The sequence below is a fragment of the Rutidosis leptorrhynchoides genome, chromosome 1, assembly GCF_046630445.1.
Source record: "Rutidosis leptorrhynchoides isolate AG116_Rl617_1_P2 chromosome 1, CSIRO_AGI_Rlap_v1, whole genome shotgun sequence".
Lineage (NCBI taxonomy): Eukaryota > Viridiplantae > Streptophyta > Magnoliopsida > Asterales > Asteraceae > Rutidosis > Rutidosis leptorrhynchoides.
The window spans coordinates 615,621,291-615,634,031 of record NC_092333.1 but is presented as its reverse complement, the minus strand read 5'-3'; the positions used below and the strand labels follow the sequence as shown (position 1 = coordinate 615,634,031).

Genomic DNA, 12,741 nt, shown 5'->3' with positions numbered 1-12,741 from the left:
TTGTGTATGAAGAAAAAAAGGTTGTTTGTAGTACTCACTAGTCACTACTCCATATTGATGTAGTTTTTAGCTATACAGTTTAGGCAAATGGTTATTTGTCTAATCTTGTATTAACCATATTACAGATTGTGTAAGAGGAGATTGTTTAAGAAGATGTCAAGGTCCTGCAGTAAGTTGGTTTCTATAATTTCTCTACGGTACGTTTGAAGTTATTGTCTATTAAGTGGAAGAATTCGCCTAGTGTGAAGGCCATGAAGAATATTTGGAAGGTCCCGTAATCATGGTTAAATGTTTTTTTTTTGTTTAGTCTGAGTAACTTTAGTCTCGTGTTGGTTTGTGGCTTTTGTCTGGCTTGTTGACTTTGAGGCATGTCTCATAGTCATTTCGTTCTTCATTGTTATATTATTCGATTATTAATAAAATTTTACCGGATATGATCCTTTACCAAAAGAAAAAAAAAACATAAACATATCTCACTGTTAAATAATTAAATTAAATGAAATTTTAATAATAATTGATTTAAAATCAACTTATCCATTGGTGTACGTTTCTTAAGAAATGCAGTAATCTATAATATCATATAAATTTCTAAAATGATAATATCAAAAATAGGGATTATTCAAACTTAAAAAAATTTCAATAATAAATAAAAAATTTCTAAGCCCCTCATGATGATGTTGTTAAAATAATTAATTATTTTTAATAAAAATATTAACATGTTAATTGTATAATATATGAAGCATTATGTACAACCTTATAATAAAATACCCTCATGGCCATATGTACAATATTTGAAGCATTATACAACCAAGGTTGGAGAATTCGGATCTCGGGGAGATCTCGTTTGGACATTTTTTGGGAGATCTCAGCATCTCGGATAAATCTCGAGGATATCTCAGACGTTGTTTACATTGACTTTTTAGTTTTTTTGGATAAATTTATATATATAAATAAATATATGTATATTTATATATATTTTTACGAGATTTTACAAGAAAATCCGAGAGATAAGTGAGAAAATTAGAGAACTTACGAGATTTTACGAGAAAATCTGAGAAATGAGAAAGAAATCCGAGAAATCGTGGCTTTGACCAAGTTTGACCCCGTTGACCGGGAAATCTTGGGAGATGGACATCTCGTCCCGACTACCTTCTAAAAACGAGATGTCGGGGAGATCTCGGTGAGAAATAAGGAGATTTACAAAAGTGTGTACAACCTTATGGTAAAACACCCCATGACCATATGTGCAATATTTGAAACATTATGTACAACCTTATGATAAAACACTACCATGATCATATGTACAAGCTTTAAAACAAATTGTAAAATCTTTTACAAAACACCTTATGAACACATGCACAAAATTTGAACATATTGTACGACCCTCATATAATAATTGTATTTTAGTTTTTTAAGGAAAAAATTAAAGAGTCATTTGTTATTATTAAAAATATAAATACTCAATTTTAAAGCAAACTTTATTATTATTATTATTATTCAAATATGGATTGTTTTTACGGGATTAATTACGTTATATATGTATGCGAAATACATGTCTCAATAAAATGTTGTAATGTACCTTTTATGACAAAAAATAATAATAATTGTAATGAAAATTGGAAGAAAGTGGTGGGAGAATAAATGTAGCTCATTTATTCTGAACAAATTAAGTGTATCAATATGTTCGTAAAAAGCAACGAAAAGTTTCTTAGTCCTACACTGTAGTTTCACGGGTCATTAAACTAAATGACTTTAACATTTATGTTCACTTAATACCTAAAACACATCATTAAACTGTTTCGTTTAAATAAATCCGTGATTTCACGGATCATTTCAAGTAATTAAATTATAGAACTCTATGCCAACCACAAATTACGGAGTATAGCGTTTCTAATGTCTTCATCTTATCGTATCGTGCCGAACATTAAAAGGATCCCCACATCACTTGTGAGTCTGCATTCTTATCTCAAATCTTAAAAATATTTTATTTTATTTATATTTGATAAATAAAAACAAATAAATCGAGGCACATATATAGGCTATCAACAAACTTCACCTGCTATAAAAAAAAAAAAAAAATCAATATCCGTTATCCAATTTTTGCTCTGAAGTATATCGACTCAATTCAGGTTCTTTCCGTCTCTCTGCTTTTTATTTTATTTTTTGAACTGATGTTAGTATATATATCAAATTTTTTGGATGAATGTTGTTCTTTTTAGTCGAATTCAATTAACGAATTGAGCCGAAGTTTTACATACATCATTAGTTATATTTTAATCGATGAAACAGTATTATTAATTTATTATTATAAATATAAATATATTGTAAGTTTGATCATTTTTTTTTTTTTTTTTTTTTTTTTTTTGTCTGTAAGGTTAGCAGGTTTGAATGAGATTGGCAAATATGAAAGCTGTGAAGTTGTTGCTGTTTATTATCTGTTTGAATGTGATCTCTAATACTGTGGTAAAAACTTATAAAAATAATTCCCAAATGGTTTCTTTTTAATTGTTTAGTTGGTTAATCTAAGCTCCTTTTAGGGTTATAGGTACAATCTTTACTGTACATTTTATGATAGAATTTTTTATATTGTTTTTTTTTTTTTTTTTTCCTATATAATTTTAGATTTGTGAACCACCACCTACTTGTCCTGCTGATCTTGATAGTGAATGTGGTTCGGATGATTCGGGTGAATGGGAAGGGGAATTCTTCCCTGGCATTCCCAAAATTAAATATGAGGTAGAAAATTATACTGATCATCATAATCACTTTTTGAATTTTTAATTTTTGAAAATTGAGATAAAATGTTTTCACTTGGTTGTTGCGATTGTTTGGTGTAGGGTCCGAAAAGCAAGAATCCGCTTGCATATAAATGGTACAATGCCAATGAAGAGATTTTGGGGAAGAATATGAAGGTTATTACTTGAATAATGTAACCATAATTGTTAAATTGTTCAATAGGTAGATATATGAATTGAAGGGTGAGTATGCGTATAAATTGTTGTTTGTGTAGGATTGGATGCGATTTAGTGTTGCGTTTTGGCACACGTTTCGTGGGACCGGAGGTGACCAGTTTGGTGCTGCTACTAAGATGTGGCCATGGGAAGATGGTACTAACTCTTTGGCCATGGCTAAGAGAAGAAGTAAGATCGTTAATTAATTTTCAGACCACTGTGCAAACTTTAGGTATTTGTGTAACCGAATTGTATTGATGGGATTTGTATGTTGTAGTGAGGGCAAACTTTGAGTTCCTAGAGAAGCTTGGAGTTGATAGGTGGTGTTTTCATGACCGAGATATTGCTCCCGATGGTAAAACGTTGGAGGTATATGGACTTAAAGTTTTATCTTAACTAGCTTAATAATAGAATTGAATTGTGTTCAAAATATGTAGTCGTTTGTTTTAAGTTAATAGTAACTTATGTGCCGAAATGTTTTCTGATCAAGTTTGTTTCGTGTAGGAGTCTAATGCAAATTTAGATGAAATTGTAGCTTTAGCTAAAGAACTTCAGGTAATTTTTCATTGTTATAAAAAAGTTGGGTGCTTACTTTCATTAGTCATTTAGAAGTTTTTATGAGTTTTATTTTTTTCAGGGGACCAAGATTCGACCTTTATGGGGTACGGCTCAGTTGTTCCTGCATCCACGTTACATGCACGGTGGTGCCACTAGGTATGTTAAGCTGTTTCAAGATTCGTTTGTTATATATGACTAATTACTTGTAGATAGACACGAGCTAATCATTAATTGGCATATTTATACAGCCCTGAAATCGGAGTCTATGCCTATGCTGCGGCTCAAGTTAAGAAAGCAATAGAGGTTGGGATTTAATCAATTTAATGGAGAAAAGGAGAAATAGACAGTTTATATATTGTCGATATGAGGTTTAAAATGCCAATTAATAAATAAACAGGTTACACATTATCTCGGGGGTGAAAATTATGTCTTTTGGGGTGGTCGTGAGGGTTATCAGACTCTTCTCAACACTGATATGGAGAGAGAGCTCGATCATATGGTAAGATGCCACCAGAATGGATTTTCCATAAAAAAATTTCTTAGTACAACTAACTTAAGTATATATAAAAAAGGATTTTTCTAATGACAACCCTTAGGGCCGTCGTTAAGGTGCAATACTGTGATGTACAAAGCGGTTAATGATGGCTTTTACATGGCAATTATTAAAAAGTACATGTCTTTATTGCAACTTAACGACAACCTAAGGGGGGTGGTTAGAAAAATTCATAAAAAATGAGATTGATAACATCGTGACTAGGATATCATGTAATGCGTGCAGGCACGATTTTTTGAAGCTGCTGTAGCTTATAAAAAGAATATTGGATTCACCGGTAATGTTTTCTTCCATTTTCGTTTGGAGATATCATTTTGGAACATGTCATTCATCGGGACTCTATAAGTAGCTAATAAGTGACTGACACGACTGCCTATATATCAAACTACGCTGTTAAATCTCTATATTAGCTGTGACCTATTTGACTATGAATGTCAAACAATAAGTATCATACATACAATTTAAGTTGGTACTAACAATATACAAGTATAAATAGTTACTACTGTATATTTATATAGCTACAAATTTGGGTCCGAAGTAGAAGAAGAATATCGTAAAGAACATCGAGTAACCGCTATACGTATATAAACATTTTATCTCTCGCTTACATGCAGGAACATTGCTTATCGAGCCTAAGCCTCAAGAACCCATGAAGCACCAGTATGATTGGGATGCTGCCACAGCAGCTAATTTCTTACGAAAGTATGGGCTTATAGGTAATCTTTTTTGTCTTCATGTCAAATCATATGAGATAATTTGAATTATTGTAATTTAATTATTATCTGAACTATATATGCAAGAGGAGAGAGGTTTATAGTTTGCGACTAAGATTGAATAATGGATGAAATCAACATACACTTCTAGGGCACAATGAATATAATCAGTTGCTAACTTTGTGATGTTCTAATGCTCTCTAACTTATATTTGTCACTGCAGACGAATTCAAATTGAATATCGAATGCAATCATGCTACTTTGTCTGGGCACAGGTGTGTGACATTTTGATCTTAGATTTATTTCTTGTAAATAATTTCTTGGATGATGATAGGTTTGAAAATGACTAAAGTTTTTTATTATTTATTTTATAAAATGCAAATTAGATTCAAAATTCTTTTGGCTATTTGTCTTGCAGTTGCCACCATGAGCTTGAAACTGCCAGAATCAATGGTTTACTAGGAAATATTGATGCTAACACTGGTGACCCTCAAGTTGGTATGTAATAATGGATACGGAGTATTTGTTTTGCATATCACTATGTCTTATATTTAGTCAAACTTTGACTTTTTGTTTGTTATCTGTAATAGGTTGGGATACGGATCAGTTTTTGATGGATGTCAGCGAAGCCACATTGGTTATGCTCAGTGTCATCAGAAACGTACGTAAAGTCTTTCCCCTTTGGGACATACAAAGATTTATTACCCCACTGTTTTTTGGAATTGCGATGTTTGATTATATGATTATTTGGTTACTCGATAGTTATTTATATTCGTGAGTGATTGTTGACCTGTCTCTCTTATAACAGGGTGGACTTGCACCTGGGGGATTCAATTTTGATGCCAAATTGTGAGTTTTTTTTTTTTTTTTTTTTTTAAATAAATATATATTTATGTATAGTTTGTTTCTATCTGTTTTACCATGCAAACATTAAGTCAAAAATCATTGATTTAATAATGTGATAACAGACGAAGGGAGAGTACAGACGTTGAGGACTTGTTTATCGCTCATATTGCTGGTATGGATACCCTGGCGCGTGGTCTTCGTAATGCTGCAAAGATCATTGAGGTTTCTTTTATTTTTTTCCCGTGTTTGTACTATAATTTATTTTATCATAGTCGAGTTTAATGAGGGAATATTAAATATTAATTATTATTATTATGCTATTATTGAAGGATGGTTCTTTGGATAAGCTTGTTCGCAAGAGATATCAGAGCTTTGATTCAGAACTTGGTGCCCAAATCGAGGTAATTACTCAGTTCCCTTTTTATGTACTTGGGACCATTTTCCTGTTTCTTAAAATTATGTTTTTTTATGTTGTTTCAGTCTGGGAAGGCCGATTTTGATTTGCTAGAAAAGAAGGTTATGGAATGGGGAGAACCTCAAGTTCCTTCAGGCAAACAGGTATATTTTTATCCGCTTTCTCGAGTTCTTATTTGATTCTAGCAACCAATCTGGAAAAAAAATGAAATTGTGAAACATGTTAAACTTGTACAAGGTTTGGAAATGTTAAAGATCATGTTTTTATTTAACCACATTAATGAGCGTTTATGTATTAATTGATTCCATTTATGCAGGAACTTGCTGAGATGATTTTCCAATCTGCAATGTAGGATAGAGTTTTCAGGTAGATTAATGTAGTTTTGGTTAGATTAAGACATATAAGTATGCCAAAAAATAAGCAACAGAATAGTTGCCTAGTTGGATTTCTGTGCATTGTATCTGTATCTATCATTATATAAGTGTTCAGAGATTGTTGCAAAAGATCGATTCACTTAAATTAGTAGTGTTTCATTTGCCTTTTGTTCGTTTGGCTTGGTGACACTTGGTAGTTGGCTACGAAATTGTTGTGGTAAACTAATGCAAAATGAAAAGAATAACAAATAAACTACACATATAGCCAAGTAGATATTCATGACATTAAATACTAGTTTCAAACAATTACTTGTCGGTTTGACAGCCACAGTTTTTAATCGTGATGGCCACAGTTTCAAACAATTACCAGTAGTTTTTAATCGTGGTGTACAATTACTTGTCGGTTTGATAGATATTCATGACATTCAAGCGTGTTGACGTCAACTCTGAAAATTCTCATTACTAAAATCCTTATCCTTGTCCTTGTTTTTATGAAAATAGAAGATAAAATAGTCTTATTATGTCTGCAGTTTTTCAAAAAACAATGTTTTATTTTGTAGTAAACATAAGAACAAGAATGTTATTTAAAATGTATTATTATTGTTTCCATTTCCGTATTAAAACACAAACATAAATGCACAATATTTGATGACGATATCAACATGACGTTATCATTAACTTAATTATGTTTTTTCTTAGGGAGTTGATATTTCCAACATCATTTTTACTCCTTACACCAAATTTTTAAGCTCTTATTCAAAATACCCCTAGAAATAGTTGTTTAATATTATCATTTTGTCCCCACGATGGTAGCCTAGTGGTTGGGGACATGCAGCATACCGCGATGGTCATGGGTTCAATCCCTGCCCCATGTTCCTTTAATCATGGGTTACGCGATTTTTCTCTCAAATGTTGGCCGTGGGGCCGCCAGATGGTCGGTTTACCATTTTTTTTTTTTAATATTATAGTTTTGCATTTCCTCATCTGCTCCTTCATTTCTCATTTACACATTTCTCTCTCTCTTCCCATTTTTTCATCTATAAACAGATTTATAAAATTATTGCTTGATGGTTTGATTGATTAAAAAAAATTATTGATCTCAAAAGATGTTGAAAAAACAATAGATCTCCAATTATTATTAAACATCCCAAAGGTAACAATGGTTCACCATTGCAATAACATAAATTCAGAAGCTCCATTAATATGTTATTGAACATAGGAAGCTTCGTTAATATGAAATTGAACACCGCAATTGCTTCATTTTCGTACCTCTAGATGATAAGTTTAATATGTTGATTACTAATAAATACCAGTTTTTTATGTTAAATATTGGGTATGGTGATGTGGTAAAATCTGATTGGAAATCTGCTGAAAAAAATTAATTAATAATAATAAATATATAAATATATATTAATTAAATCAGAAAAAAATCTGATTGGATAAAACCAAAAGTGACGAAAGTTTGATTTTGCGTCGGAAATCCGACTGATAGTGACTGACGCACTGTTAGGGTCCGTCAGTTTTCGTCAGTGCGGTTCATGTCATCTAACGAGGCCAACTAAGGACTTGTTGGGACTGGTCTAAGCGTCACACGTCCTTTATCAACGTTACTAACATGTTATATGCTTATTTTCATTTTACAAACATAATTTGAGATTCAAGCAAAAGCCAACAGTATTAAATCACTATTCCCTTTAACCGTGAAAATGTAGGAACATATATTTTCCACTTCATCTTTTTCCTATTTTGTTTGTCTGATCACTTATGATATTGGCTTTGCGCTCTTGAAGTTGAGCTATAGTTCTTTATTGGTTTGGTTTACAATTTTTTTAAGTTTAAAAGTTTCAGTTTGTATAGTTCTAAAACCTTTGTGTCATTCATTTTTGTTTTATCTTATTTCATTTCTTGTTCTTGTTCTTGGCTTTAATTTAAAAAGAACAAATCGTCGTGATTTATACTTTACAGGGACTAATGTTGCATAACATAAGATCTTGAAGGGTTATATTTGTGTAATTTCCTCCCTTCGTTCATCTTTCCACATCTTCCAATTACAAATCCTAAAACAAATCAAAATTTATAAAATTTCTTGTGTGACAGATCGAGATCCATCCCTCGATCTTCAATTCAAACCCTAAATCTTATATTATTCGCCTTTAATCCATTACAACTTATTGCAATTGATTTGTCCTGAATCTCCGCTTCAAAGGTACGCTTTCACATCTTATAGTACCTGCAAATCGTTCATTCACACAATTGCTGTCTTTTTAAAGAATTTAAACACATGAATGATGTATTATTCCCATGCAATGCCCGAAATTTTATTTAGTTATTGTTTATTACATTGTCATATATTTTGCAGAGAAGCTTAAGGATTTTGATCTGATCTGGAAATTAGGGTTTGTTGGATTATATACTGGTATATGATACTGTAATAGTAATAGTAGAATATATACATGGGGATAGTGTTTACCAGATTGTTTTCGTCGCTTTTCGGTAACAAAGAAGCTCGGATCCTTGTTTTAGGTCTTGACAATGCTGGCAAAACCACTATACTGTGTAGGTTTTCAATCTTTATGATCATTATTAATTTATGTCTATTATATTATAATACTAGTTAGCTGCTTTACTAATTGTTGATGCTAAATCGGTGATTGATTTGATTCGTTTAGATCGGCTTCAGATGGGCGAAGTTGTGTCTACTATTCCAAGTTGGTTCTCTTACTTCATTTTCATTATTTCATATTTACATTTGAATTTGATTAGCAATGTAATTTACTTTCATTTTTGGGTGTCATTGTTCTTGGATATGTGGACTGATCTGGAGTTTATGTGTAGCAATTGGATTTAATGTGGAGACGGTGCAATACAACAATATAAAGTTTCAAGTCTGGGATCTTGGTATGTTTTTAATCAATCAACTATCTTTATTTATAATAAGTGTGAAGTATATATAATTTAGGTTATTACTGTGTGGAAACAGTATACAAACTTTAAATAGGCTTTTTCACTTTTAGAATTCTATTAATCGTAGAAGTGGTATCTTCATTAGAGGGCTTAACTACCCTAATGATAGTGGAAAACATAATGCTAAAGTTTTATGAAGCTTAGGTTGAGTGCATATGAACTTAGAGATTGAAGTGCTTATTAAGTCTACCTTTTTACATCTGGGGACAAAACAGATGTTTCCGTCTGTGTGATACCGCATTATAATTTTCATATTATTTAGGGTACATTAGATTTGAGATGGAAGGCCCCCGCTTAAACTTAAATGCAGGCACGTGTAGGGATAGTTTCTGATGTTTTCTTTCGAGAGAATGAGGTCCATCATTGTAATCCAATAGAAACCATCACTGTAGCCAATATTGGTAGTCTTATATTGCTTCCACGTGTGGTACAAAAATGTGTGAAGACCAAAAAATTGATGGTGCCACATGGACATGACAGGGATCAAGTACAGGGGCATTAGGTCTTAGAAGCTTGCCTATTGCGGCGGAGAAACTCGGTGTTAGTTGATGGATTTGGGTTGCTTGTTGTTGGGTCCGTTATATTATCTCTATATTGGTGTTTTTTGCTCTTTTTTAAGTTGCTTTTGTTTGTGTTTTAAGTTGGGTTATTTGTTTAGTTGGTCGTTTGTCTTTCGTGGTTTGGCTCGCTTCAAGATATCTCTATAGGTTAGGTACGGTCCAGTTTCTTATGTTTGCTTGTTTGATTGTTTGCTCTCTAGTTGCGAGGCATTCCGGGTCGGTTTGTAAGTATTCTTGATGGGTCCTTTCATATTTTCGTCAAAGTTCCTTAGTTTTATAAAAGTTTGTTTTTCGCTAAAAAAATGGATATGAGGAGTGAAAGAAGGTTTATGGTCATATTTGAAAGTTAAGCTACTAGCTTTTAGTTAATATCAAATACAGTTAAGGAGCGATGTAAGTCTTATAAAAAAGATAGAAAAAATGAGAAAATTAAACTGCCTCGACGTCTTAGGCTACAATAGTAATAGTCTTACTTAACACTTGATTCTTTGCTGGGTTACTGCCTACATATTGGGGTTGACCGAATGACCGGGCTTTTATTTTGCCTTTTAAACCGACTAATTAACCATTAGTTGTCTTTAAGTGTTGCAACGAGTGGCCATATTAAAGAAAAACTGAAGGATAACATTAGAATCTTGTAATGGAGATCAAACTGGAATCAAATAGATCTCAACTGAATGGTCATGCTCTTTAAATAATATTTTTATATTTATATATTTTTTTCTTCTCTCAACTTCATTATATCTTGCTAATGCTAGTTTTTTTTATGATACAGGTGGGCAAACTAGCATCAGGTATTTTCTTATTATATTGATATACCATTAGATCAATAAATATATAATTTTGATAACTTTTGGGATACCTGAAAGTGTCGTTATGTTGCATTTTATTACCTTCTTATTCTCAAGCTCACTGGCTGATATATTCCGAGTACTTTTAGGCCGTACTGGAGATGCTATTTTCCAAATACTCAAGCCATTATATATGTGGTCGATTCCAGTGACACAGAGAGACTTGTAATTGCTAAAGAAGAGTTCCATGCAATTTTAGAGGTAAGTTTCTTTTCCCTATCACAGCTTTTGTTCCAAGTTCAATGTATAATAATAATAAAAAATCTATTAATGTGAATATCTTTTCATATTTGATGTAAAATAGGAGGAAGAGTTAAAGGGTGCTGTTGTCCTCATATTTGCAAACAAGCAGGTTGAGAATTTAAATTTTCACTCGAGTAAAATGATTTTGTGAGTATGTGTCTCGGTTACCATCTTATAATAATAGTTGGTGAAATTATGGGTGAACAGGATCTTCCTGGTGCACTTGATGACGCTGCTGTGACAGAGTCATTGGAGTTGCACAAAATTAAAAACCGTCAATGGTCTATATTTAAAACGTCTGCAATCAAAGGTGAAGGTCTCTTTGAGGGCTTAGACTGGTAAGTTCAGTTCTAATTATATTGTGGTTGTCAATTATGCTTTACGCCTTTCTAGCAGCTGTAGTTGAAGTGTTAGTAGTGATAGGATATAATACTTCCTCTAAGGTTGAAGTGTTAGTAGTGATAGGATATAATACTTCCTCTAAGTTTATTGACAATATATATGGACAAAAAAAAAAGTACACTAATCATTAATGAAGATTTGAAAAAACACTCATATTATAGGTTTCCATGATACAAATGTGACTCCGTCCCATTAAAAGTGTCATGTTTGACTTTTGAATGTTTTTTTATCAACTTTTACTTTAAATATTTTTCATTGTGATTATTTGATGCAAATTATATGAATGGATTGGGTTTAAATGTGTTTTCATTAGTATATTTTCATCAAGTTTCATCAAGTATTAACTCAAAGTTGAACAAGAAAGATTTTCAAAAGTCAAAATAAGACACTTGTAATGGGAGGGAGGGAGGAAGTGAGTATTACGTAACATCTTTCTATAGTTCAATGACTACACGATGAGTTGTGCAATAAATAAAGTATTGAACTCTAGAATATATAATTTTGTTGCATGCTTTATGTATTAACGTTGCTGTATACAATTATATGCATTGACATTAATGGCAGGTTAAGCAACACACTCAAGTCTGGCGGTGGCTAAACCTTACTCATGTGCACCACGAACAAGTTTGTGATTTACTCGCCTCGTTGAGAAGGTCTTTTAGCTATAAAGTCGTAATGTCTCGAGGCTAAATAGTGAAGTGATACATAAACATCTAAGTTGTAGTCCCATACCCAATTTTTCCTGTTTGATACATCTCAATTTCTTCTAGTTTTGATTGTTATATTGTTATTATTATTTCTTTTTTTAAACTATGTTTCAACTCTTCTATGGACATGAATATTAGTACTCACTCATTAAAGGTTTTGTGTTATATTGTTGTGACTGGATGTTTGTGTTCATTGTTACGATTTGGAAATGCAGATATGTTAGGATGTTGGGTGGGATGATGATGTTGTCAATTATGCTTTTCTCTTTTAATCATTCAACGTTTTCATATTTTATACTACGTATATCATTTTTAAATTTTATCCAAAAATACTTATCAAATAATTGTTGTATGTAATTTTTATTTTTTCATTCATTTACTTTCTATAAGATTAATACAAGGATTTTACATAGATTCATAGATTTTAATATTTTATTTATAATGATTTTCAAAAATATTATTATCATCTAAAACTACGTTTCAATCAAAACCCATAAACTATTCATGTTTTGATCTAATCGCTTTAACTATTTTGTTTTATTAATCTATTAATTTATTTATTTATTTTATAATGAAAAACTTAGACACCATACATAATTTTACA

At 31.8% G+C, this 12,741-nt stretch overlaps 2 protein-coding genes across 4 annotated transcripts; both read left to right on the top strand.

Annotated features, from left to right (window-relative positions):
* The first annotated feature begins 1,988 nt into the window (after positions 1-1,988).
* Positions 1,989-6,555, top strand: LOC139867613 (xylose isomerase). 3 transcript variants are annotated; one of them, XM_071856236.1, is made up of 20 exons: positions 1,989-2,129; positions 2,375-2,463; positions 2,623-2,736; positions 2,838-2,912; positions 3,011-3,140; positions 3,229-3,320; positions 3,456-3,506; positions 3,589-3,665; positions 3,758-3,812; positions 3,907-4,008; positions 4,288-4,339; positions 4,677-4,778; positions 4,999-5,050; positions 5,194-5,273; positions 5,366-5,436; positions 5,584-5,624; positions 5,744-5,843; positions 5,951-6,022; positions 6,102-6,179; positions 6,353-6,555. In XM_071856236.1, exons 2-20 carry the CDS (start codon positions 2,389-2,391, stop codon positions 6,386-6,388), a joined length of 1,455 nt encoding a protein of 484 aa, XP_071712337.1. In that variant the 5' UTR covers positions 1,989-2,129; positions 2,375-2,388; the 3' UTR covers positions 6,389-6,555. The 3 variants fall into 3 exon arrangements, with proteins under 3 accessions (XP_071712337.1, XP_071712741.1, XP_071713148.1); XM_071856640.1 differs by having other exon boundaries at positions 1,999-2,129; positions 2,380-2,463; XM_071857047.1 differs by having other exon boundaries at positions 2,009-2,129; positions 2,383-2,463.
* Positions 6,556-8,481: 1,926 nt separating this feature from the next.
* Positions 8,482-12,269, top strand: LOC139869126 (ADP-ribosylation factor 1). Its single transcript, XM_071857680.1, has 9 exons — positions 8,482-8,616; positions 8,770-8,966; positions 9,080-9,118; positions 9,246-9,308; positions 10,710-10,728; positions 10,875-10,986; positions 11,090-11,137; positions 11,236-11,366; positions 11,995-12,269. Exons 2-9 carry the CDS (start codon positions 8,864-8,866, stop codon positions 12,026-12,028), a joined length of 549 nt encoding a protein of 182 aa, XP_071713781.1. The 5' UTR covers positions 8,482-8,616; positions 8,770-8,863; the 3' UTR covers positions 12,029-12,269.
* Positions 12,270-12,741: the final 472 nt, after the last annotated feature.